Below are 27,077 nucleotides of genomic sequence, written 5' to 3' on the forward strand. Positions count from 1 at the left end.
GAAAATCCTTTGCGTGTATCTCTTGTCAAAACAGTTCCGAGCTCACAATTGAAGACTTGCAGTTCCCCCGTGTTTTTATAGAAGGATATTTTGACTTTGCATGAAGGCTTGATTTGTGCATCCCATATGTTTACATCGTGGATGTGATATTTAGGTGTTTGGCATGGCTGGGATGGGTAGGAAACACTCTACAAAGTGATGTGGCCTCAATCTCGAAATATGGCTTTTGTTGCCCAAGAGGCCAGAGGAAGCCCTATCTTACAACTTTATTTTGGTAAATCATTCCACCAGTATCCATTAGAATGCAATCTACTATACAGAAAAAAAGAGGCATTCACACTTTTAAAAATGGCCATTACAAAGTAGATGTGACAGATGTGTATGGAGGAATAAAATGTGTGAGGGTTTGGCATTATTTACGTCACAGATGTCTTGTGCATATGAGAGTACAGCATGCCTCAGCACCGCACCGTGCTATTTTTGGAATGCAAGTGCTTGCTGGGGTGATAATTTTTCCTTTGTGACCGTAAATATTTACATTTTTGCTTTTAAAAGTACTTTATCAGAAAGAATTTCATGAATTTGAGCCATTACCCACAAGCAAACTCAAATCACTGTTTCATGCAATTTTGTATGATGGTGAAGATACTGTGGATTAGTGCCCATCTACAATTAGTTGAGCCATTACAGTTATTGTTGAATTATGCACATACTAAATACATGGGGACTCCTTTTATTATTATTTTTCTACCATATATGCCCACAATAAAACCAAACTGTTACGGATGTATGCATGGAGAGGCCCTAAAATCTTGTGCTCAAGTTAATTTGTGTTTCTTGTTTTTCAAAAACTGATGCCTTTACCTTAAAAAAAGAGTAGCAATATATCATAACCATCATCATCATTTGCCGTAATTGTTATCATAGTTATGAATATTTTTAGATATTGCATCACCATCATCTGCATAATCCATATTTAGGTATCATTTTATCATCATCAGTTTCTGAGATATCTATGTAGTAAATAACAGCAAAATGTAACAGTCAGAAAAAAAAATATTGCCATATCAATGCAGTATCATTATTATCACCACCACCTCTAAACACTGCTACAGAAATGCCGACTGTTTTGTGTAGTATTTTGTGCTATTTTTGCCAAAAATACTGCAGGTTTCAAGGAAAATACTGTTTTTCCACCAAAAATATGCCTTTCAGCCCTCAGAATACTGCATTTTTTTCCAAGATTGGCATCCCTCATATTACCATGGTTACCACCACCATCTTCATCATCACAATCACAACAGCTGTCATTATCATCATCATCATCATCATCATCATCTTCTTCTTCATCATCTTCATCTTCATCACCATCATCATCATTATCATCATCATCACCATTATCATCATCATCACCATCATCTTTGACATCACATCACCACATTCATGATTGTGTTTAAACCTTTGATAGGGGATTACTGTCTGATTTGATAGGTTATTAACAGTCTCCAGCAGTGACTCAGTTGATTATGATTTTATGCCAATCTCCTTTTTTTTTTCTCTTCTTCCTCCTCCTCCTCCTCTTCCTATTCTTCCTCCTCCAGAATGAGAGCCCTCCCCATGCCTTCTGCCTCATCAACAAGAACCTGAACAAGGGGAGCGTCATGGGCTCCGACGTCTACCTGTGCTACAAGAAGTCTGCCATACGGGGAAACTCACTGGTGTACCAGGCTGGTAAGTTTGTGCTGCCCCCATCTCCCTCTCATATTTTGCTTTGCACGGTCATTATGCATGAGATCAATATGCACTCAGTGGGGATTGGGATGTCACAGCAGTTACTGCGAGATTACCAATGCACCGTGAAAATGGTGCATCAAAGATGATCAGTTGCCGTATATGGTGAAGTTAGCAATTTTGCCCAACCTTAGCTATGGCATGTGGTAGCTAAGTAGTTCTTGTCAAATGTTGGGTTAAGCCACTGACTTACCTAGCAGTGAGAAACAGAATAAGTTCTTGCTTTTTCTGGATGTTAATTTTTTCTTCTTTTTTTTCCTTTACTTTATCTGTGTAGTCATTTATTCATTAATCTAAAGGTACTGACTTGCTTAGCAGAGAGACAAAAATTGTTCTTTGATTCCACACTACCATGTATGTTCAAGTTGACTTTGATTAATGGAGGCAAATCTGACAATTATTTGTTTAATTTCACTATTTTCATTAAAGCAGACTTGAACATTTATTGAATTGCACTTTATATTCCTGTCCATGTTGCATCTTTTAGAGAACACAGTCACCCCCACCCCCATAACAAACCGCAAGTAACAAGAATAAAACTGAACCAAAACATTGTGCATACTATTTACTTATAATTGGAAATGCCCAGGAAAAACTACATAAACGACAAAGTAGCTATTGATTCTTCATACTGTGTGTGAAGTCAGTGGATCAGCCATTTTATTAAATATGTGTTGTGACAACCTTTCCTGTCATAAATATTTTGATGTTTTCATAATTTGTGAGTGAAGCAATTCAAATTTTTCTAGAAGCATCGGAATGTATCTGGCAATTTTTGTTAGCAGTTTACCCAGTCATTGACTTCCTGAGAAACTCTTGCAGAAAAAGGATTAACTGTCTTCAAATGTACATTGTCATTTCATAAATCAATCCAATCATGGGTTTTTGTCAGTGCAAACCTGTGCAGTGCCCCTACAGAAGCGCCTGTCTTCAACTCCTCTGTATTATTCTCAAAAACATGCTCGTGGTAATTCCCCTATGATAACACAACAAGTGCATGCATTGAAAGTTCAGAACTTTGAAGCAGCTCCTTGGAAATAAAAGCTTCACAAAAAATGAGCTTTGAACATGGCCTGAAGCACCAAGGGTAGCCTTTGTTCAAGGTTGAATGGACCCATGTTGTACTTTTCCTCGAAGATTGCTTGCCACGTCTCCAGGAACAGAAGTCGCCCAGGATGGAATCCTGTAAAGATACCTGTCGTTGTCGAAGAAGAAGAGAGTCATAAGCTGACTTTACACTTCAGTGTCGTAAATTCCAAGACACACTAAAGTGCCATACCAACATTACCTTGATTGCTAGAGTAGCTGTGGAGTCAGAGGAAAATAATTAGCCTGCTTGTCTCGAGGTATTCCCCACATTCCAGTGCGATTGTTCCTTTCGAGCAGCTACATTTCCCACAGTGCCTGGATTTAGCTCATCGAGCCGGCATTTTTTATTTTACAAATGACCCTTTGCCTAGGTTATGACAGTTGTATGATAAATGCCAGAGATACCAAAGCATTATTTGTCACCATTTCCTACGTATTCCATCAAAGGGTCATTGCAGTGTACACGATAGCTGTAACCTCTGATGGTTCACACCTACTTGACCAGTGCCATTTATAAATCTTGACAGTCGTGAGTGTGAAGTAGCCACATAACCTACTAAGAAAGTGGTCAGTATTCACATATAAATTTTGAAACATGTCCGTCCGCTTGAAAATATTAATGCATGATCACCGATTATTGATTTATGATTGATGATACCAGGAAATATTCAAAGCCGTGACATGATGAGTGTGGCATGAATACAAGTTGTTGATACCTGTATATACCTTGAAAGGCATAATACTTCCTTGTAGCTAAGGAATTTGTAGATATGTATAGTGAAACTGGGAGTTTAGACTGGTTTAATGGCACTTACTGTATTCACTGCTTTGGAAGATATATCCTCAATTTTGTGTTTCGACTGTTTGTGGGCTTTAGGGATCAGAGTAACCAAAAAGATCCATCAAAACTTCATTTCTTCCAGTAAAAGAGGTGTCGTATTTCACAATACATGTATATCCCAAGCTAAAGATCATGTTTGTTTTGAGCATTTGGGGAGATACATGTATATGTTTCAGACTGTGTTAGTCTCTGGTTCAACGATGGAAAAAACTCCAACATGGAGACTGCTATGCTAACCACTGTGTGTGGACTCTCCCCCCCCCCCCCTTTTTTTTTTCATCAGGAGTGTAAATGGGCTGGTTCTTATTTACTGGCTGCATGATTCAATATTGTAGAACTTCAGTGTACTATCCAAAAAAGTTTGAAAGTCTTAGTTCAAGTTGTGGTTTTAGTAAGTGATTTTGTCAGGCTTGACAAGTATGTGGATAACAATATTAGTCCATTGTATTGAACAAAAGCTTTTAGATGATTTCAAACGTTTCAGTTACCTTCATATGAGAAATACCTACACCTGCTGTTACCAAGTGATTCTGTGTTGCACAAAAGTTGCCCACAAATAAAATCTTTAATTGCCTTATAAAAGAAACTGATGTAGAATTAAAGTGTAGAGACTTATATTTCGGGGGTGGGGGTGGGTGAGGGGAAATATTTTGCCAGGAAGTCATTGACAAAATTCTGTGTGGCTCTTTCTATGCACTGGTACCTCGTTGAATTTTGACAAAAATCTGTGGGTGGTGTGGCTTGCCACACAGGGCCATTAAAGGGATGGTATAGTTTTGGTTGAGATGGGACTTCCAGTTTCCAATTTCTTTTTTGTGAGATAATGAGAAGCCTATGAAACATTGAAGAGCATAGAATTCCAAGAGGAATTCAAAGTTTATTCAATGAAAATGGGTTTTGAAAAAGCTGAGATATCAGGAAAACAAAGAGGTTCCAATAAAAGGTGGGACCCACCTTTTACTGGGACCATTTTGTTTTACTTTGTTTTTCCATATCTCAGCCATTTCAATATATGATCTTAATCAAATAAACTTTTAACACCTCTTGGAATTGTATGCTCTGTAATATTTCATAAGTGGTCTCTTATAATCTCGCAAAAAGTTAATATATGAATCCCCCATCTCAACCAAAACCATACCATCCCTTTAATGGTCGTTTGTCAATCTTGTGGCCATTATCAGATCCCTTGTCCTATCTCCCCTCACCTTTCTCTGTCATCCTCTTCCCCAGACATGATCAGTCGTTATCCCTTCGAGGACCACGACGACTTTCTCCTGCCGGAGTCCGTGCCCCGGTTCTGCATGCCCATGGGCGCCACCATCGAGTGCTGGGAGGACAACCGGGAGCACCCCCTGCCGGTCTTCTCCACATTCGTTCTGACGGACATTGCTGGCGGAAAGGTAAGTCACACAGAGCAGTGGGCGTTATTATTTTGTGTACAAGTGTTTTTATAATTCTGTTGAAATCTGAAGTATTACCAAACTTGGTATCGGATTGGAGAGTAGAAATGATTTAAAAGAAATACATATGGACATATACAGTCAATAGAATTGCCAGAGAGACATGTAAACATACCAACAGACAGACAGACATACATACATTTGTGCATACTTTTGTACATAGATACTGACATACAACCACATACACGCACACACACATGCATCCATGACGAATTGATTTTTGTTTATGTATGTATGTATGCACAGTGTATAATGCACATATGCTCACAGATGTTTTAGCAACACTGTTATGTTTAGATAATTGGTGGTTTGTTTGTGTGGGTTTTTTGTCCCCGCCGAACGAGTTCGAGCAGGGGACTATGAAACGGGCTCCGTACGTGTGTGTGTCCGTGTGTCCGTCCGTGTGTCCGTCCGTCCGTCCGTCCGTCCGTCCGTCCGTGTGTCCGTGTGTGCGTCCGTGTGTGATCAAAATCTTCAATTTGCTACTTCTCTGTCATTTATGAGCCAATTTTGATTCTGTTTGCTTTATATGATAGCACTACATGGGAGCTTTGAAACTTCTACACAGAATTTCAGTCGTGACCTTTGACCTTGACCTTTGACCTATATTGTACATTTTGCTACAAAATGCTACTCCTTCGCCATTTCTAACCCGATTTCGATTCCGTTTGCTTTATGTGATGGCACTAGGTGAGGGCTTCAAAACTTCTACACAGAATTTTGACCTTTGACTTCTTTGACCTTTGACCTTGATTTTTGACCCATATTGTACATTTTGCTACGAAATGCTACTCCTTCGCCATTTTTAACCCGATTTCGATTCCGTTTGCTTTATATGATGGCACTAGTTGAGGGCTTCAAAACTTCTACACAGAATTTTGACCTTTGATCTCTTTGACCTTTGACCTTGATTTTTGACCCATATTGTACATTTTGCTACGAAATGCTACTCCTTCGCCATTTTTAACCCGATTTCGATTCCGTTTGCTTTATATGATGGCACTAGTTGAGGGCTTCAAAACTTCTACACAGAATTTTGACCTTTGACCTCTTTGACCTTTGACCTTGATTTTCGACCTATATTGCACATTTTGTTACAGAATGCTACTCCTTCGCCATTTCTAACCCGATTTCGATTCCGTTTGCTTTATGTGATAGCACTAGGTGAGGGCTTCAAAACTTCTGCGCAGAATTTTGACCTTTGTCTTCTTTGACCTTTGACCTTGATTTTTGACCTATACTGTACATTGGCTACAAAATGCTACTCCTTCGCCATTTCTAACCCAATTTCGATTCCATTTGCTTTATGTGATGGCACTAGGTGAGGGCTTCAAAACTTCTACACAGAATTTTGACCTTTGACTTCTTTGACCTTTGACCTTGATTTTTTACCTATATTGCACATTTTGTTACAAAATGCTACTTCCGGCGGGGACATATGTTACGCACCGCGTAATTTCTACTTTTCCTTGTTTTTGGTATGATCCTTACCTTCTTCCTCAGTCTTGACTGTGTCTTTTCTCACTGTAAGTATAGCACATCTAACATGAAATAAACTAAAAGTGACATACATTAGGGACACCGAATGGTAAGTTAATGTGTAAGCAGGAACTTAAACTAATGCAAGATTTGCAGTCCATGGAAGTTCCTCTTTCATATGCCATTTGCCCAAGTCTACATGCACACAATTTTTGTGTGCTGTTTGACCATCTCAAGTGTAAAAGCGGCAATGTCAATACAACTGTTGTTAAGTGTTTTCTGACTTTTCTTACTATTTTTTGAGCACATGAAAGAACACCCTAACCAATATGCAGAACAGTAAGAGAAAGAAAAAGAAGAGCAAGTGTTTGTATTATACAAAATGAGCTCTTTAATTGTGTGAGGAAAGGTAATAACCCACCGTATCTATCCCAAATCCTTGGGTGCCTCATGAAATTCCTGAAAATCCTTGCATAGAAGGGTCTGTGGCCCAAACGTCTAGGTCACGCCAACCCACCAATTAAAATGTGTTCATATCCTGAAAAGTATAAGGTGTGTGACTCCATGATTGGACTGCCATTAGAAACACCTTCTGGAACTGGGAGGAATGATGAGTCATTTTTTTACACATGATAGATGAAGTGCAAGGATCCACATCAGGTGATCATTTGAGAGGCAGAAGGGCATTAATCCAGTCAGACTCACTGGTGGTTTGTTTGCATACAATATCAATAACAGTATGTTGAGATATGTTGGTCGGACAAGGGTCATTGTAGGTCAAGGTTTATGGAGTTGATGCCCTTTATGCTCCAAAGTGATAGATCTATCCTTGAAATTAAAACCAAATATAGTTAAGGTCATACATTTAATTCTTTTTTTTTTAATCAGCTGTGTGTTTAATTAGAATTCTGCACAGTTGCCATTTATCAGATAACTGGCACACGAACGTTCACAGGTTTTCTGGGTCGCTGAGGTATCGTGCTAGGAATGTGGAGCAGTTCCACGCACAAACCATGGGATGAATGAAAACAATTGGTTACGTGGTTACCCCGTTCATGCCCCTCTTGATGAGTCTTATTCGATTTGGGAATGAAAATTAGTTTCAGCTCAGATGAATTGAATGGTGATTAAACAATCTAATTGCGCATATTTGTATGGGTGACCTGATGTGTGTATAAGTGTGGGTTGAATCTAAGTACAATTTGGAGAGTAGATTTTTATTAGTCTGACTGTAGAAGTGAATTTTATTGACGAGAGAGTTTTATTTGTTTTGGTTGTTTTTTTTAGGAATAGGACTGACAAGAAGGAGTGTAGTTTCTAGGAGTCTAGTGGATGTTATTACTGTCTAGTAATCAGGAGGTTGTTGGTTTGAGTCCAACCTTTTTGAGCAAAGTAAATATACTTACAGGGGATTCAGAAAACTCTCCAAAGCATTTATTACGAATATACGCACTTGTCAATTGAGGTACAGCGCTCATCAGAAAATTAGGAACTGCTTTTGCAGAAACTCTACTTACGTGCAGAGAAATTTTAAAAAAAATGTATCTTGTATGGATGATTTTACAAATAAATCAGGACTACATTGAGCTTATTCAGGAGGTATTTAGTTTGGAAGAAATACAACCATTGTTAATCTGTGACATCTCAAAATGCTAACCAAAACCAGACAAATATTCTGTGAGTTTTCATTTTCCTAGCATAACAGCTATCTCTTTTCATATATATGCCAAACTGTCATTTGTGCAGTTTCCCCATTCATATTGCCATTTTGTGTTTGGATAGTCAAAGGCATATCCAATGCAGTGGTCTGACACTTTGGGCCCACCCACATATTGAGGAGTGACATGCATTTGTACATATGGACCACTGTTGGAGCCCAGCTTTAATGGGAAAACAGTTTTTGTTTTTCCTTTCGTATTCATCCTGATTAAGGATGGGGGGGGGGGGGGCACTGTTATTAATTATTGCATGGTGTGTGCTGAAGAATACAAACAAATAAAGTGTGAAAAGAGAAACTTTGTACTGTATGTACTGGTTTGAGTTTCTGACAAAGCAATCTAATATCCAACATTTTGTGCTGTGCTTCTCTGGTTTGCTAATCACTCACTTCACTGATGGTGACACATTGGAAGAGTAGGTACAGCAAGCACAAACACTAGAAAACGTACAGGAAGATTGCACAGACACAGAGGTATATTTGGACTGCTGTGTTTCCATAGGGAAAGAATAAGATGAGGAATGACATCTTTTATGCTTAATGAGAATTATTAGAAATCTGCCTTATATTTATGAGTATAATGTCAATCTCCTCAACTTCTTAGTGAGCTTGGACATGTTTGAAAAATTTGATAAGTTATCTTTTATTTCGGCCTTATTCCACTGTGAAAGAGAAAGATTATTACCCTATAACAGCTAAATGAACATAACATTTGAAGCATGCCAAACATGAATTATTCTGGCAGACTGTCATAGCCATCATAAACCATGCGGTCATGCAAATCCACTTTTAAGATATTGCAAAATTGTAGGTGTTCCCTGGTAACATGCTAGCTCATGTAGTTGCTGTGTGGAGTATTAGTACATTTAGCCACATTACAAGGACACTGCTGTGCTTCATTATCTGTGATTAGTTATGTTTCCTGAGCCAAACACAATGAATTGTTCCTTCCTGTAAACATGTCGTCTTGATGCATTTATCGATGACCCTTGCCCTCTCAAGGTTTATGGCGCGGCCGTGACATTCTATGAAAACTACCCCGAGGGGAAGCTGAGCGAGCAGCAGAGAACGGCCCTACAACTGCGGCCCAAGAGCGGCAAGAAGGGCCCTCTCATCTACAACATCCACGTCAACAAGTGCATCTGTCTGCTCTCCCACTTTCCCTTCTTCGAGGCCTTCAAGAAGTTCCTCTCATTCATCTACCGCGTGTCCATCTCGGGACCCCGCTCCATTCCCATCGAGAGGTAAGGATCCCCACCCCTACTTCCCCCTCCATCCCATTTCTCATTCTCGTAGAGAAATAAGGCTGTAATTGCTAAGGCTAGGAATAATTTCTCAGATTTGGACTTTCGATTATCATGAAATTATGGAATACACCAAGAAATAGAATCTTACAAATGTTCATATAATCTTGATTACTTTGTTGATTTAAAAAAAAAACAACACACACACACAAACACAAAAGCAAAGCAAGAAACAATCTTGAAGTGTGTATTTCCTTTTCAGAAAAAAAGATGTCAATATTGAAAAATAGAGGATTATGCGCATGGAGATAATGATGGTAAAGGAGCAAGTGAATGACTGAATCTGAGCAAATCAAATGATACAGAATCAGTGATCATATGACTGATAACTCTTGCATGTCCTGCTCGTGCAATCTCCCATGAATGACTAAAAATAAATAGCCTTTTAAGGTACATTGTCCTTTAATATAATTAATCACGCGCAGTCGTGTGATCACATTGCAACAGTACCTGGCCAGAACAAGACTGCACTCGCTCACTAGAGAGATAATTCACACAGCTTTTAGCGCATTTGGGAAAGACACCGATGAATGTTGTAATATGAGCCGCTCTAATCATCTACAGTACACCCCCCCCCCCCCTCTCCACCCCCAAGCTGTAGTCTGTACATAATGATGTGTGTGAGTAGAGAGCTCTACTATTCCATTTGGTGTGTGGCATACTTGCCAGCTGTGATATCGTCTGGATTGGTTTCAGTTGCTACACTTCACCCACCCTAAACAATGCTCAGGAAGCACAGTGAATGAAAGTTGTGACCTTATCCAACCAACCCCATCAAATGCTACACCATTATGTCTGTCTGTCCCGAGTCCAGGGAAGTGCTATTTTGTCTAGCCAGACACTGCTGGAAAAGCATGAGACGATTTCAAACATAGAGAAACAGACACCCTTGGGCATGGGATAATCTCCCCAGGGGTACTATCTCAAAATTCTGTGCTTCTTAATATTGCTCGTTGAAAGCAATCACATAGTTAAAGGGATGGTACAGTATTGGTGGAGATGAGAATTGGGCTTTTAACTCTTTGCGAGATACCAAAAAAACACTTATGAAATAGTACAGAGCATACCAATTTAAGAGGAATTCAAAGTTTATTTGAAGAAAATTGGGTTTGGAATGACTGAAACATCCAAAAACAAAGTAAAACAAAGCGATCGTAATAAATTGTGTGTCCCACACTTATTAGAATCGCTCTGTTTTGAATATCTCAGCCATTTCAAAACCAATTTTCATCAAATAAATGTTGAATTCCTCATGAAATTACATGCTCTTTCATATTTCATAAGAGGTTTCTCATTATCTCACCAAAAAATGTTAGAAACCTAAAATTAGGTCTCAACCAAAACTCTACCATCCCTTTAAAGCACAGACTACTCGGAATGGTATTGCATTGAGACACTAAAACTTGGTCCAGTTTCGTATCTCCTGATTCAACCTCATGTTTATATACCAGCAAAGACTCCTGGTGGCAAGTTGTAAGTCGAATGACAGACCTTATTTTGAAATTTTCAAGGAAAAATGAAAATAGCAACATGCTAAGACCAAGTGCAATTTAGTATTCTCAGAAAAGATGAAGGCTGACTTGTTAATTTGCAGTCACACATCATGATAACATCCAAGATTTCTTTCTTGACAATATGCTCTGAACTTTGAAAATTTTCCCTTTTGTTGATCCCTTTTGTGGGGTATGTTTTTAGCTCACCTGAGCCAAAGGCTCAAGTGAGCTATTGCGATCGCCCTTCGTCCGGCGTCCGTCGTGCGTCGTGCGTCGTCCGTCGTCCGTCGTCCGTCGTCCGTCGTGCGTAAACTTTTTACATTTTCATCTTCTTCTTGAAAACCCCAAGACCGATTTTCATCAAACTTGGCAGGTAGCATCCCTAGGGGGTTAGGAACTCAATTTGTTAAAATGGGCACCATGCCCCACCCAGGGGGCCCCCAGGGGGGCCCAAACCCCCCAAAATTAAGGGATCTGTAAAGATCTTCTTCTCTAGAACCAGAAGTGATAGAGCTAAGTTAATACTATGAGTTAGTACATTGATGACTGTAGTTTCAAGTTTGTTCATGGCAGAATCAGGGGTGCCCCCCTTGGGACCCAGGGGAGGGGGGGTCGGGAGGGGTTCTAATGGGGCCTAAATTGTACATTTTCATCTTCTTCTGCAGAACCCCATGACCTATTTTCACTAAACTTGGCAGGTAGCATCCCTAGGGGGTTAGGAAGTCAATTTGTTAGCTCACCTGAGCCAAAGGCTCAAGTGAGCTATTGCGATCGCCCTTCGTCCGGCGTCCGTTGTGCGTCGTGCGTCGTGCGTCGTGCGTCGTCCGTCGTCCGTCGTCCGTCGTCCGTCGTGCGTCGTGCGTAAACTTTTTACATTTTCATCTTCTTCTTGAAAACCCCAAGACCGATTTTCATCAAACTTGGCAGGTAGCATCCCTAGGGGGTTAGGAACTCAATTTGTTAAAATGGGCACCATGCCCCACCCAGGGGGCCCCCAGGGGGGCCCAAACCCCCCAAAATTAAGGAATCTGTAAAAATCTTCTTCTCTAGAACCAGAAGTGATAGAGCTAAGTTAATACTATGAGTTAGTACATTGATGACTGTAGTTTCAAGTTTGTTCATGGCAGAATCAGGGGTGCCCCCCTTGGGACCCAGGGGAGGGGGGTGGGGAAGGGTTCTAATGGGGCCTAAATTGTACATTTTCATCTTCTTCTTGAGAACCCCATGACCCATTTTCACCAAACTTGGCAGGTAGCATCCCTAGGGGGTTAGGAACTCAATTTGTTAAAATGGGCACCATGCCCCACCTAGGGGGCCCCCAGGGGGCCCAAACCCCCCAAAATTAAGGAATCCGCAAAAATCTTCTTCTCTAGAACCAGAAGTGATAGAGCTAAGTTAATACTATGAGTAAGTACATTGATGACTGTAGTTTCAAGTTTGTTCATGGCAGAATCAGGGGTGCCCCCCTTGGGACCCAGGGGAGGGGGTGAGGAGGGGTCCTAATGGGGCCTAAATTGTACATTTTTATCTTATTCTTGAAAACCCCATGACCCATTTTCACCAAACTTGGCAGGTAGCATCCCTAGGGGGTTAGGATCTCAATTTGTTAAAATGGGCACCATGCCCAACCCAGGGGGCCCCCAGGGGTCCCAAACCCCCCAAATGAAGGAATCTTTATAAATCTTCTCTAGAATCAGAAGTTATAGAGCTGAGATAATATTATGAGTGAGTACATTAATGACTGTAGTTTGAAGTTTGTTCATAGGAGATCCAGGGGTGCCCCTCTTGGGTAGGGGGGGGGGGGTGGTTGGAAGGGTCCAAATGGGGGCCTGAATTGTACATTTTCATCTTCTTCCTGAAAACCTCATGATGGATTTTTGTCAAACTTGGCAGGTAGCATCCCTAGGGGGTCAGGATCTCAATTTATCAAAATGGGCACCATACCCCACCCAGAGGGCCCCAGGGGGCCCCAATCCCCCCAAATTAAGGAATCTTTAAAAAATTGGGCCCTTATTGTACATTTTCATCTTCTACTTGAGAATGCCTGGTCAAATTTTAATTTAGATTAGTGACTGCGTGAAAGGTGAACTTGCGATACTCAGGTGAGCGCTAGACCCGCGGGTCTCTTGTTAAAATGGGCACCATGCCCCACCCAGGGGCCCCCCAGGGGGCCCAAACGCCCCAAAATTAAGGAATCTGTAAAAATCTTCTCCTCTAGAACCAGAAGTGATAGAGCTAAGTTAATACTATGAGTGAGTACATTAATGACTGTAGTTTCAAGTTTGTTAATAGGAGATCCAGGGGTGCCCCTCTTGGGGGCAGGGGGGGGGGGGGGTTTGGTTGGGAAGGTCCAAATGGGGGCCTGAATTGTACATTTTCATCTTCTTCCTGAAAACATCATGATGTATTTTCGTCAAACTTGGCAGGTAGCATCCCTAGGGGGTCAGGATCTCAATTTATAAAAATGGGCACCATGCCCCACCCAGAGGGCCCCAGGGGGCCCCAATCCCCCCAAATTAAGGAATCTTTAAAAATTTGGGCCCTTATTGTACATTTTCATCTTCTACTTGAGAATGCCTGGTCAAATTTTGGTAGAGCTGTGAATAATTTAGATTAGTGACTGCGTGAAAGGTGAACTTGCGATACTCAGGTGAGCGCTAGACCCGCGGGTCTCTTGTTATGACTGAGGAGCTTAAAGGCATCTTAATCAATGCCTTTATTTTGTATGTAATTCATCAAATACATTGTAGATTGCAATTGTAAGTGCATGATAATTGTGTCATAAAAGTTAAAACCTGCTCAGATGCAAAATGTATCTGCCTGTGTGTAACTATGAGAACTGAAAACTGATTTTATTTGTTTAAACAAGAAGCAGAAGCAGCCTGCCATGACCCAAGATTCCAATGGGAAATCAGTCAAGCTGATATTTTTGTGGAGTATATTGCCCCTTAGGGGGTCCCAACCAGCTGACTCGCATTAATAACGCCCAGGCATCCCATTGTCTAAAACCACTCCAGCGTGCCAGCTGCAACCTTCTGTCACTTTCTTCCCTTTCTACCATTCCTGCCCACCAGTCAGTGGTGAATTTTGCATTAACTCTTTTTATGTGCCATGGTGTAAACCCCCTGTGTGTCACATTATTCTGAGGCAGCTGTGTGGTCATACTTTCGAAAAACATTCTGCTTGGCAAGTCTATGTAACTTTCAGAGATTTTTGTTATCGTGGACATGTAATGAGTGAAGTTGTTGAGAAAATGCCAAGCTTTGCTTTATTGTAAATTGTATGACAAATCTGTGATTGCTTTTCATTCAAATGACAATTCATCAATTTTTTGTGTGTCTGATTTATTTTTCCCCCAAAGTTTTGCTGATCTACTCCTTTAATTGTTCTGTTTTCTAACACAGCAATATAATATCAGAATCCATGGAATTTCCTTTCATTAATTAAGTTGGTCGTGCAGTTGTTTAGTCAGTACAATGTTAAATCAAGGGAAACATGCACTGAATTTATATCATTCTCCCTAGTCAAATGTACAATGTAAATTAATAGCATTGATCAGGTCTTGAAGTTGAAATTATGAATTATTCATACACAACTGGGTACTGCAAGTACTAAAGAAAAGCAACAACAATCTCAAAACAAAACAGAGAACACCCACACACAACAACACACCTAGGTCTTCACACACACACACATGCACACATTTGCTTGGCAAGTGATTATGATTGATAAAATCATTGATGAAATCATCTACACATGGATAAGATCCCTATAACAGTTATTGAATTCATTCATCGGGTGACATCGTGGGATTTTATGCCAAATCTGTGTAAACTTGGGTGTACACAATGACACTGCGCATTGACATTGTTCTAGATGCCCTTTCTTGTTTTGTTACGTGTAATGTGTGCTTAGACTTGAATCGAAGTCATTTGCCAAAGGAAAATTTCATGCTCCACTGTGTTTGTCTGTATGCTGAATTAGCAACGAAAAAAAGTGAAATAAAATGAATGTGTGTTGTTTACTTTTCAGACACATCTCCCACTTCATGCATGAGGTTCCCTTCCCAACACCTCAGCGGCCAAGGATTCTAATGGAGGTGGGTGTTCCGACAAACATTCTGCCTCGCGGAATGTGATATTTGCCTTTCCTGTGGCCTTTACAAAGGCTGCATGTCATCTGTAGATAGGCTTCTTTTTTTTTTTGCCTTCGAAGTGAAACTCCAATCCACGGCTGAAGGTGACCTACATTAGGGGAGTTTTAGAGAAAAAAAGAAGAAGAGGAAATTGTCACATAGCACGTAGAAAGTTTTATATTGTTAGTAGTCACAAGAATATTGAAAGTTACACATTTCATAAACAAACAATTGTGTTGGTCACAATTGTATGTACAGTAGTTATGCTAATAAGAGAAAGTCAAGAGTCATTACCTCTCAACCTTCTGTTTGATTTCTGCATGAAATTTCAAAAACTTTTCTCCCTTTTTCAAGAGGGAAGAGGGTCATGACTGATCAACCCCCCTTTGTAGATCAAAGTAGATCATCACTGCTTAATCTTCACAACTCTAGAATTATTTGGCACGGAAGAAAAGAATTTAGAAGCAGAACGGGAGGAATTGCAGTGTGCAGTGAGAATTTGTCTGCAAGCCACTTGGGTCATGTACTAATGCCGTGACATCATCTTATCTAATTTGCATATGCGATTATTGTATGGTGAAAATGATCTGTCGTAGTCATCCTGCTCACAAGTAGAGTTTTGCTTTCAAAGTATAGTTGATGTAATGTGATACCAGTGGAGGTAATCTTACTCATTTCCCCTTGTTGCGGGTATGTAAAACATTTAACCGCTGTGAAAAGCTTGTCTGATTTTCGGAGAAGTCAATTTTTTCTCACTTTGATTGAGGAGGGCTGTGGAGGAGAGCTCTGTGATGAAAAGTGCTGTGCTTTCATTTTCATAATTTTTTTTTTCTTTCTTTGGTGTGTGAAGGAGAGTTATCCATAACTTTCTGATTACTCCTTTGTAGATTGCTGTGTGCATATCTAATCCATGTGAGCATGGCATACTATATGCTCACTAAATTGTTTGTTTGAACAGACTGCCTGATTTAAGAAAATAAAAGGGGGGGGGGGTTCAAAAATAACAAGCCTGCATGATTGTATGTGCAAATGATGGCTTTGTTGCCGTTAATGCTTGTTTGTGCTCGCAGTTCAAGTGATAAATTGTGCGCAATTAAAATAATATGTGTGCGTGACACATGGGAGAGAGAAAGAGGTAGCAAAGGTTGTGTAAATGCAGCCATCAAAGCACTGAACCATTTGCTGTTAATCTATCTATCGGCAGAAGCCGTAAAAAGTTCATGTAAACATCCCCCAGTTAAAGGTAGCATTGCCGTTGTGCGCAGCTGCCACATGAGGAGCCCTATCTCTGACAGAAATGAAACCTTTATGATATGAATATTACACTTCATGTTTGGATGAGTATCATTATGAGCTTCTCAATCTAGCATTTGGCTCATTGGGGCCCTGGTGCATAAAAAGATGCCATCAAATATAAGTCAGAAAATCAAACTTCAGTCAGGTATCAACCAATCAGAATTAAGTATTCACAGACTTATGCTGGATTTTCTGTTGTATGTTTGATCTCAACTTTTAATACAACAGAACCTTGGTCTCAATATGAGATTTACTACATTCTAAAGTGCATTCAAAGGTATAATCATTTTACTCTTTCACTCAAGAAGGCTCTTGTTCTGACAGCTTAAAGTTTGGTGGTCATGGCTTGAATCAAATTGAATCACATTTAATTATATTGTATTGTTCTGACTTGATTGGAAGGTTGATAGATAAGAGGTCCAGTGTACAGCAACCCAAAAGTAATGAATGAGAATTTCAGCAATTTTTTCCTGTGGAATCGGAATAAAGTTGAAAATAAACTTGCTTTTCTCATACGTATGGCTGAAAATGGATTTAACTAGTATGTGAATGTCATACTGATGCCAGATGGCCATGTATTGCGATTACAGATATCGAATCTGGGAAAATCTCTGAGGTTTTGCCACAGAAGGATGCCAGCTTTGAAATATTTGTATAATATTTCCTGCGCTGTATAAACTATGCAGCATATAATCTATGTCAAGTATAAACACAGTGCTTGGGAATTTTGGATTTTTTTTTCCCCTTTTTTTTTTTTCCCATGTAGGGCATCAGGTTCATCTGGCAGACACAACACACATGGTCTGATTGGCATTTATGGTGCCTAGCATTATCATAGTGTTTTCTGTGGTATGCCATTAGATGCTGAAGAATTATATTCTCCAAATTTCCCATCTTTTTTTTTTTTAATGGTTGTTAAGATGCAAATACATATTACATTTCTTGGATTCATGAAAATATCTTGCCGTTGGTGAAAAAAAAGAAGAATGTATGGTGTCAAACATCGATTCTAGCCAATCAGACTGTAGTCTTGTCAAAAGCACTTTACTGTAAAGCAAGAAATATTAGTGGCATGAAATATTCGCGGCTTGAAATTTGCGCAAATTGCCACTGGCATTCAGTGCATATAGTTTAAACAACAACATTCGCATGCATTTTTTTTTTGAAAAAAAATTGTGGCTCTTGGCGAAATTTGTGAAATTAAACTGCGTGCTAACATTTCTTGTACAATATTTGTGTGGGTGACACTTTTTCCCCCTCTTTATGAAGACTGTGGCCTGATGTGAGGCTATTACTGTATACGCTGAATATTTCGCGAGGTTTTTATTTTTGCGAATTTTGCGTGTCAGCCGCTATTCGCGAAATTAAAAACACGCGAAAATATTGACTCTGATCCTGATATGAATGTGATGTACGCGTACACATTTCTCCGTTCAGTACAGGACTCCACGATCGCGCATTTAACCACTCTCGAAATCGTTGGGAAGTCTCGATTCACGAAAATTTAGACTCACAAAATATATGGCGTATACAGTATGCAGATCTGTTTGGAGACAGTTGGCAGTATTTTTGTTTTTTATTTGTTTTGTAGAGACCATTAAAAATAAACAATTAAATCTAATGGGACTGTGAGCAATGTTAATGAGATTATTTACAACTGTTTTTGACCATTTTGGGACTTTCATTTGCTGCCCTCTGCAGCTGGCTCACGACCAGCTGATCCTAGCCCGGCCCCAGACGTCGCCCATACCCCTGAGTGGAGCCAGCTACTGTGCCATGCTGCGGAACCTGGGCCCAGAGAACAGCCTCAATGTGCTAGCCTTCCTGCTGCTGGAACACAAGGTGGTCCTGCACTCGCTCCGGTCCGCCCTGCTCACCGGTGTAGCAGAGGCCGTGTCCACTGTAAGTGGTCAAGAATTCATCCATCATGCATGATAGGAATTATTGGAAACAAATCACTATTCCGCTCCTCAAATTGGAAACCTTTATTTTTAACCTTGCCCATAAGCTTAATTCCGTAAACTAGTGATAAACTGTGATACAAGTGTTTGATGATAAAGTGTCTAAGCTGTCAGTGTGAGTGAAAAACCAGTGTCTGAACGTGGATGTAAGGCAATTTGTCAATCAGTTGCAATGAAAACATCTCGACGGAAGAATTTCATGAATTTGAGTAGATTACAGTGTGTTGCCAATTTAAGGAGTCCCCAAATCCTGAAGATCAGAACATGTATGAATTATGTACTTTATCCTCAGTTGGCAGCTACGGCACAAGGTGAAAAGTATCCCGTAGAGACAGTTAGCACCTTTAAACACCAAGTTAATCTCCAAAAAGATAGTAGAGTCACTGGCCTTTGTGGACAGGTTATAGCTGTGGGGAGATGGCCATAGTGACAGGTGTGACTGGAAGTTGCTTGTGACTGAGGCGAGTTTCTCATCTGACTTTCCATACAATATGTGCAAAATTGACATGTTAACGGTTTTCGTCCTCATTTCATGTTTGTCTTTTCCAGCTGATTTTTCCCTTCGTGTGGCAGTGCCCCTACATCCCCCTGTGTCCCCTTAGTCTGTCTGACGTGCTCAGCGCCCCCATGTCGGTGGTCGTAGGCATCGACTCGCGCTACTTTGACATGTACGACCCGCCCAGCGATGCCATCTGCATAGACATCGACACCAATACCATTTTGCAGTGAGTAGTGGGTGCTACTTTGGGTTTGTGTGTTCTGAGAATATGATTAAGAAAGGTCGTTTTGCAAGTCAATAAAAAAAGTTGCAAGAAACCCAGTTTATATAAATGGGAAATTTGTTGTGATCAAAACTTTTTAAGGTCATGAAGCAGCTCAAATGTGAATTTACAATAATCACAAGAAAATTATTACAAAAAACAGTTTCTGGCATGCTTCAATGTTTTGTGATGTTGTTGTCGTGTTACCTGTCTCTGCCAATATGTAAGATTAATGGTCAATATTAGAAGTGTAAATAAAGGCCGTAATGTTAGTTTCTTGATGTAGTAATGCTGAATGACATTGTGCTTGTCTCCACCTAAATGTATGCAGAGTCAGAGTATAATGGAAGTATATCATACAACATGTCAAAGCCTGGCACTTGGACAATCTTTGAATGCAGGAGAATAGATAAGATCAAGGATTGCATCACATGATAATCAAACTTTATATGTTGTGTGTTTTTCCTGTCCTTTGCAGAGCTGATGATAAGAAATCAATCACGTGGAAGATTCTTCCCAAGGTAAGGGTGAATGTTAATCCCACTGTGACAGGTGCAAAGTAATAAATGTGCAGCATTTGAAGTCATTTGCAAAAAATTGTTTGCACCACCCTATTCCTGCAGTACATCCTTAACACTAGCAAGCAAGCTGAAAATGTTGAACAATCTTCATTGTATTGTGGTGGTTATTATGAGTGGGCTGAACCAATCAGCCAACTCCGCAAAAATATCGGTTGTTTGCATATCAGATTTGCCAGTTTGATGAGTCATTTGTACTTTTCGAGAGGTTTTTAAAAAAAAAAATTTAGTAAGAGTTCATATCCCGGCTATTATTGGGGTATTGCAAGTTAAAATGTCAGCAAGTCTTGAATGGAAATTCATAATATCAGAGTTGCCAATTTGACAAGACATTTTTATTTAACCCTTTCTGTGTCAATAAGTCAAATGTGCACAAATTTTACACACTACAGAGAGGAAATCAGTGTGGCATTCAGAGGGTTAATAGAGATTGTTTCACTTGATAAGAGTTCACATCATGTGCTATCGTTTTGAGTATTGCAAGCAGAATATCTGCAAATCTTCAATAAAAATCTAACATTTGCACAAAAAAAAAGGTGTCGATTCACATGCGTTAAAACCCTTCACCATGGTGATACATTTTATGTAGAAGTGGAATGGAAAGGGGGAGGGAAAAGAAAATGGAAGAGCCTTGTCAACCTCTTACTTTCAATACATTCACTCCTTTGTGCCTGCAGAAAGCAGCCAAGAGGCTGTACAGCACCCTGAGCAAGCTGCACACGGAGCTGTGCGAATCCAGCATGGGTGACGGGATCTCGGACGAGCTCGCCGTGGAGGTGGTCCCCATCGACCTCGATTTCAACCTCAAGAAGAAGAGGGTGAGTGAGAGGGAGAGTGTGCCTTCGGGCAGCATCTGAAAGAGACTGTATTGCTCATCTAAATATTTATATATTGCTTATGTGTGTGAGTCTATCTATGCCTATCCATCTTATTTATAAATCCATCTCTCAATCTATCTACCTATCTATCTGTCTATGCATGTACAGTTTGTATGTATGTATGTATGTATGTATGTATGTGTGTGTGTATGTATGTATGTATGTGTGTATGTATGTGTGTATGTATGTGTGTGTATGTATGCACAGTGTATGTATAATGTGTATGTATGTATGTGTGTATCTATCTATCTATCTCTATCTGTCTATCTATCTATCTATCTATCTATCTATCTATCTGTCTATCTATCTATCTATCTATCTGTCTATCTATCCATCTATCTATCTATCTATCAATCTGTCTATCCATCTATCTATCTATCTATCTATCTATCTGTCTATCTATTTATCTATCTATCTGTCTGTCTGTCTTTTATCTATCTACCCATCTACCTTCGTATTGATTGATCTGATTGCCCATCCAACTCTTTGTCTGTTCATGCCCATAATTTTGTATGCATGTACATGTGTGTGTGGCTTTGTGCGTTTAATTTTCTTATTTGTCAAAAAACCAAGCCTCAATATTATACCGCTATTGTTTCTGCAAATCACTGTGTACCTGAGTACAGAGGGTTAGATGCAAACAATGCTTGTATAGTAGTAGGTTTTGCAATGGAGATTGACAAAGTGCTCTGCATATTTTTAGCACCTATTGGACAATTGTATCATTGTGCTTTCAAACAAGTGATCTACTTTAGCCATCAGCTTTCAGGGCCTCATGTGCCTGTGTGCCTAACACACCCTTACAATTGCAAAGCCTTTTTGCCAGCATCATATCTATCTACTTAATTAGTGTCACACTAACTATAAAGCCTTTCTGCCAGGATAAATCCATCTATGTGGTACTTAACTTGATATCAGACTACTGGGTACCTCCCATTGCTGTAATCCCTGAACCACCCAAATCCTCCCTTCCCCCCACACAGATGAACATGGAGCTGAGGATACAGGATGCCTTCCTGACGTTCATGGCGATGATGCTGAAGGGGTACAGCCATCATCTCCTCCCCATAACTCAGCAGCCCAGCAACAGGGCCCTTGATGCCAGCTCCAGGTTTGACTATCCAGGTGAGACTCGATGGTCTCTTGATCGATTTGTCTCGTCTTGTCTTGTCCTGTTACAGTAAGTGTGCTCGTACGTAGGCAGCAATTGACCCATTCAGGTTAGGCAGACATACAGTCAAGTATGTTTATGTCAATTGCTGACTAATGGAAAAGTATGTTCCTCCTCTTCTCTCAGATGTTGGTAGCATGTTCATTTAATGCATTAATGTATATATATTTTTTCATTTTTTCATTCCTCTTTAAAGTATATATCACGCTTGTAATGCTGCTGAAGGTGCACTCCTGTTAACCGCTGGTTAAGGGGAGATAGTGTTCAACTGCTCTTGTTAACACGATGTATGGCATCATCTTGTTATTTTGTTGTTGTTGTTGTTGCTCTGTAGGTTTCATGAAGACTCGTGACAAAGCATCCCACGTGTTCTTCAAGCAATTCCTGCGCACCCAGATGTTCATCAAGTTCATCGAGGAGATCTCCTTTGTGTCAGACAACGACGAAAGATTTGCATTCTTTGATGACTGCATCGAAAAGGTACAACTGATCCCCTGTGATCCGTTAGTAGTGTGTACATTAAAAAAGTGATTTTTCTTTTTCTTTTAAGGGGACAGGCTCACTGACGTTAAAGACCATTGACTCAAAAGTATGAAAAGATTCAGACAGGCCTTATGGCAAATCCAAATTGTTGTGGATTTGCATGAGTGTGACAGGTGAAGTTCAGTTCAGTGTGCCATGGATATCTTACTGTGCTTTGTTCGCAGCTTTGCACAAAAGCTGACACTTCCTTCACAGATCAGCGCAGATGCCTGAAATGTATTGTCAGTGAATAGAGATTACTTAATCCCCTAATCCCTTTTGTGTCACGATAGACTTCCTGTTAGACTGAGGCGCATTCTTATTGCTGCGCTTGAGTAGGCTTGCTAATCTACACCTAGGTCAAGTTTGAATGGCTTTACTGAATGCTGATGTAAAAGCTTGGCAAGTCATGCAAAATTCCTGGGCACAGGGTCAAGTAACTTGGGTCAGGTATCTTAGACAATATTGTTCTTGCATCAGTAGCAAAACACTAGTCACAGTAATATTCTTATGGCAGATTGCCAAAACCTTCAAATCACTGAAAAGTGAAATACAACTCCCAGGGATTACTTTAACCCATTGAGGACGAGTCCCGAGTATACTCGGGCAGGTGTCTATGGAAAATGCTTGTTGTAGCAAAATCAGTGTTGTAGCAAAATCAGCAGGGTTAAAGCCCTGCTGTACATTCACACAAAATTTTGTGCAGTCCATCTGATATCTCCCACTGTAAACAAAGCTGGCCTCAATGCTTGTGGTGGTATCAGTTGGAAATATCTTTACTCATCATTACCTCACATACAATAATGTCTCTTTGCACTCCCTGATATTTCTTGCTAGACTTTATGCTCAGATGTCATTTAATATTGGAATGGCTGCGAGTCAGTGTCAACTCTAACTTCCGAACAGCAAAGCGTGCAACTATCTTCATATTTTCTTTAAATGCGATGTGCATTAAGACAGATTAAAATCATTGTAAGAGACATAAAGTCATTAGATTACAGGTTATTGAAAGAATTGTGACTGTGATTGTATTGCTTGAAATATTTGTCCAAGTGATATAAAAAGGAATCACCAACTTTCAGCTTCACAGCACTCATTTATTTGAAAGAGATCCTCACAAGAGTGAGGACTCTTAAACCTCTGCTCTGCATATGGAATGGATTTCTTCACAAATATATGCTGTGTTTGTTCTACAGGTGGATGTTGACTCCAAAGAGGACGTCCACTTGATAGAGCTGGAGTTGCAGCAGGACAGTGAGCACACTGTGTTCGTCATGCCGCCAGATGCTGATGGCAGTGGTGCCACCTACGAGTGAGTTATTCTGTGGACTTTGTATGAAATGAGAGGATTCCAAGTTTTCTTTTTGTAGTTTCAACAGTGTAGGATGTCTCAAAATTTGATATGGACGGACATTTGTATGAGTAAAACCAAGTACTTACTCTTTGACACGATAACAAGATAAGACAAAGAAAGGTAAGAACTGATGTTGGCTTTCACAAAGTATCTGTGTAATTGCAGCTGTCAACTGAAAATGCATGTATATTCTTATCATAAAGTGCTACCCCACTCCCTCCCCAAAAATTTCATTTTTGAATGATCAAGGAAAGTTATTTAGTGTCTTGATTCCTTACTGGTTAGCCCTGGGTAGTATCAATCAGATGGCCATTTTACTCAGAGAAATAGTGGGTATGACTTTAGCTTTGCAAATTAGCGTCTCTCAATCACACACAACTTCATATTTCTGTTCATATACACCTGTATGAGCAAAAAGCAGAGATTTGACTTGCATAGTTGACTATCATGAACTTGAAGTGACTTCATATTCCCCCTGCTGAAATACACCTTTGCTCGCTATGTTGAATGTCTGGTCCGGCAAGCTGAGCTGAGCAATCTTCAAAGATTTCCGTTTATTTTGTATCTTTCCAGCTACGTGGAGTTCCCTGTGCTGCAGCCCGAGCTGTTCCATCCCCCAATGGCGGAGGTGAGGGAGGCGCTGACCCCCAACGTGGGCCGCTTCAAACAGGGTGTGGCCAACAGTCCGTTTCCCCGTAGGACCAAACAAGAGATGAGGAACTCCCAGAAGATGGCCAAGATGCAGGCAGCCTCCCCAGAGCAGTGGGCAAAGTGAGTGCTGGCTGGAGCCCCTCATTCTCTAGGAAACAGTGTTGCTTTCCCTTTGGAAACTGCCAAGTTGATTCCATTGTCTAAACATTGTCTAATAAAAGCTTCTTGGCTGTCTCACATTCTTTGCTGTCTCCTATTCTTTGCATTAAATCATTACAGAGTTGCAACAACTTAGCAATGTTGACATTCAATAGGGTGGTAGTTGTAGTAGGTAAATCCCTGACAACAAAAAAAAAAACAAAAAAACAAAACAAATTATTTGTATAATTTGTATGGAGAAATTACAGGGAAGACTGTGATGGCATTGTTGCCTCATCTAATATGCATAAGCGTTAGAAATATGACCAATACCAATGTTTCATTTACGATTCCAGTGAAGCATCTACAGTTCTATTTGTTTGATGTTACTCATTCACTGACATCGAACTGGAATGTAGAGTGGCATTTTATTCTGCACAGGTAATCCTGGGTTGTACTCCTGCCTGATGCATACCTCCTACAGCAAGATGTATTGACCTACATGTATTACGTCCCTCTAAACCCTTGCATGTAACTGTACTTGGTAATACTTCTTCAGTTACAATGGCAAGGCCCTACAGGAAAGCAGGACTCCCTTTAGGGAGACAACTCTGGGATAAATTAGACCATGCTATACATTATCGTTTAACTAAGTAAACACAAATGCAAAACCAAGCTGATTATTTCTTAGCAGTAGTAATACTTCAAATTGTAGCTCAATGCTGTTAATTGAATTTCTGAGCAAATGAGATGAGACTGAAAAAGAATGTGAGAAAGGAAAGATATGATCAAAGCTGTAGCCCTGTGTGTTTAGGCAATTCCTCTTTTCATAGGAGCTTGACAATAATCACATTGCTTCTCACATCAAAGAGTATTATCAGTTGTTTGCCATGCTCCCTTTCATGCAGCTACCTAGTTGGGCAGTCCTACGCCCTCTGGTTCATCCACCTGCCGTCCTACGTGAAGGCAACCCACTCCAAGACGAGGGCGTTGCGAACGGCCTTTGAGGTCCTAAAAAAGATGCAGGAGAAGAATATACCACTGTTTGATGAGGTATATAAAAAATCTCTTTACTTCCGCAAGTGCATTTGCATATTTTGTTATTTTTCCCTTTTATTGTCTGCAATATTGTTTGCAGTCTAATTTTTTTCTTTTTTTTTTTTTTGTAAATGGGGGTTACCCCTCCCCTCAAAAAGGAGTATTTTGGTGATTAAGAGCAGTGATATCATAGTATCAGCTCTCCATAAATTCTGTCAAATCCCACAAATGGTATGAATATCAATGTCAGTAAGTGGATTGGGTAGTGGCTGTGTGACTGTATGACCTCTCATATCCCATTCATTCATTCTATTTTCTTGACAGGAATTCTTATACTACATGCCTCTGCTAAAGATTAATCCAGGATATTGTAATTTTTTGCATTTCCTCAGAGAGCACCTCAGACAAATAGCTCATGTGACTCCTGTTCATATGTTGTTCCAAAAGTTTAAACCAAATGGGGGCATTGGTCATGTGTTCATTGAGGTCCATTACTTTGGAATAAATTGCCATTAGTTATTTAATAAACTCACAATATTGATGTATTTAAAGGTAAACTAATATCACATTTTTTAAAACTTTGCATACAAGTAGTTTGTTTTGTTTTATTTTGTTTCTTTGTTATACATTGTTCCCTATTTGTATTGTTATCTATTGTCACTTCTTTAAAGTGCTTTGCACACTTCTGTGGATGTAGCGCTATATATAAGTGACCATTATTTTTATTATCATTTGTTAAAACCTATTCCTCAAAAGGTGTGCTACCGAGTATTGATGCAGCTGTGTGGTCAGTACAGGCAGCCAGTGCTTGCCGTACAGGTTTTTATGGAGATGAGGCGGAGAGGAATCAAGCCCAACGCTATTACCTACGGCCACTACAACAAGGTGAACACTCCCTTCATTTCTCTCCCCACCCTGTTTCCCATTTTCATTGTGCATCAGCTCACAAGTGTGTGCAAATAATGACCAGCAGTAGCAAAGGGCATACTGGTAATTATATGCAAGCACACTGAAAGAGGTGCTGCTATTTGTTTCCCCAAATCCCTTCCTTAGATGCCAACTGTTCTTTTTATTTCAGTATCTTTTTTAACTTTTTTTCCCCAAAATACTGTAGGCTTCATGGACACTACTGTTTTTCAGAAATTGTATTACTGCACATGTCTATTGCAGGAAAGTATAAAATACTGCTTTTCCACCAAAGGAATGCCTTATCAGCCTTTAGAATACTGCAATGATATTTCTTTTGGTCTTGGACAGATCTGTGTTTATGTCTGCTTATAGGCAGCTTTACCCAGTACTAACCAAAGCAGGATCCTAGAGGCATCCTAGAAAATAAACAGTCTATGTTTCATGAGCAAAGCACTTGTCAAAATTACTTGACAATGAATGATATTGTAGAGGGCACAAACCTGTAAAATTC

At 40.0% G+C, this 27,077-nt stretch overlaps 1 protein-coding gene across 1 annotated transcript in view; it reads left to right on the top strand.

The window, feature by feature from the left end:
* The window catches only part of LOC139712640 (C-myc promoter-binding protein-like), a 107,753-nt gene that overhangs the window by 61,311 nt on the left and 19,365 nt on the right, over positions 1-27,077 (top strand). The window contains exons 6-19 of the mRNA XM_071624452.1: positions 1,602-1,731; positions 4,952-5,121; positions 9,380-9,621; positions 15,207-15,273; positions 18,307-18,507; positions 19,116-19,291; positions 19,806-19,848; positions 20,583-20,723; positions 21,767-21,908; positions 22,289-22,434; positions 23,673-23,788; positions 24,404-24,601; positions 25,528-25,672; positions 26,414-26,542. Of these exons, the coding sequence (XP_071480553.1) occupies positions 1,602-1,731; positions 4,952-5,121; positions 9,380-9,621; positions 15,207-15,273; positions 18,307-18,507; positions 19,116-19,291; positions 19,806-19,848; positions 20,583-20,723; positions 21,767-21,908; positions 22,289-22,434; positions 23,673-23,788; positions 24,404-24,601; positions 25,528-25,672; positions 26,414-26,542 (2,046 nt within the window). The remainder of the gene's footprint in view (positions 1-1,601; positions 1,732-4,951; positions 5,122-9,379; positions 9,622-15,206; positions 15,274-18,306; positions 18,508-19,115; positions 19,292-19,805; positions 19,849-20,582; positions 20,724-21,766; positions 21,909-22,288; positions 22,435-23,672; positions 23,789-24,403; positions 24,602-25,527; positions 25,673-26,413; positions 26,543-27,077) is intronic.

The sequence above is a fragment of the Diadema antillarum genome, unplaced genomic scaffold (assembly GCF_040938485.1).
Source record: "Diadema antillarum isolate AM-2024a unplaced genomic scaffold, OU_Dant_1.0 scf00000041, whole genome shotgun sequence".
In the NCBI taxonomy this organism is placed as follows: domain Eukaryota; kingdom Metazoa; phylum Echinodermata; class Echinoidea; order Diadematoida; family Diadematidae; genus Diadema; species Diadema antillarum.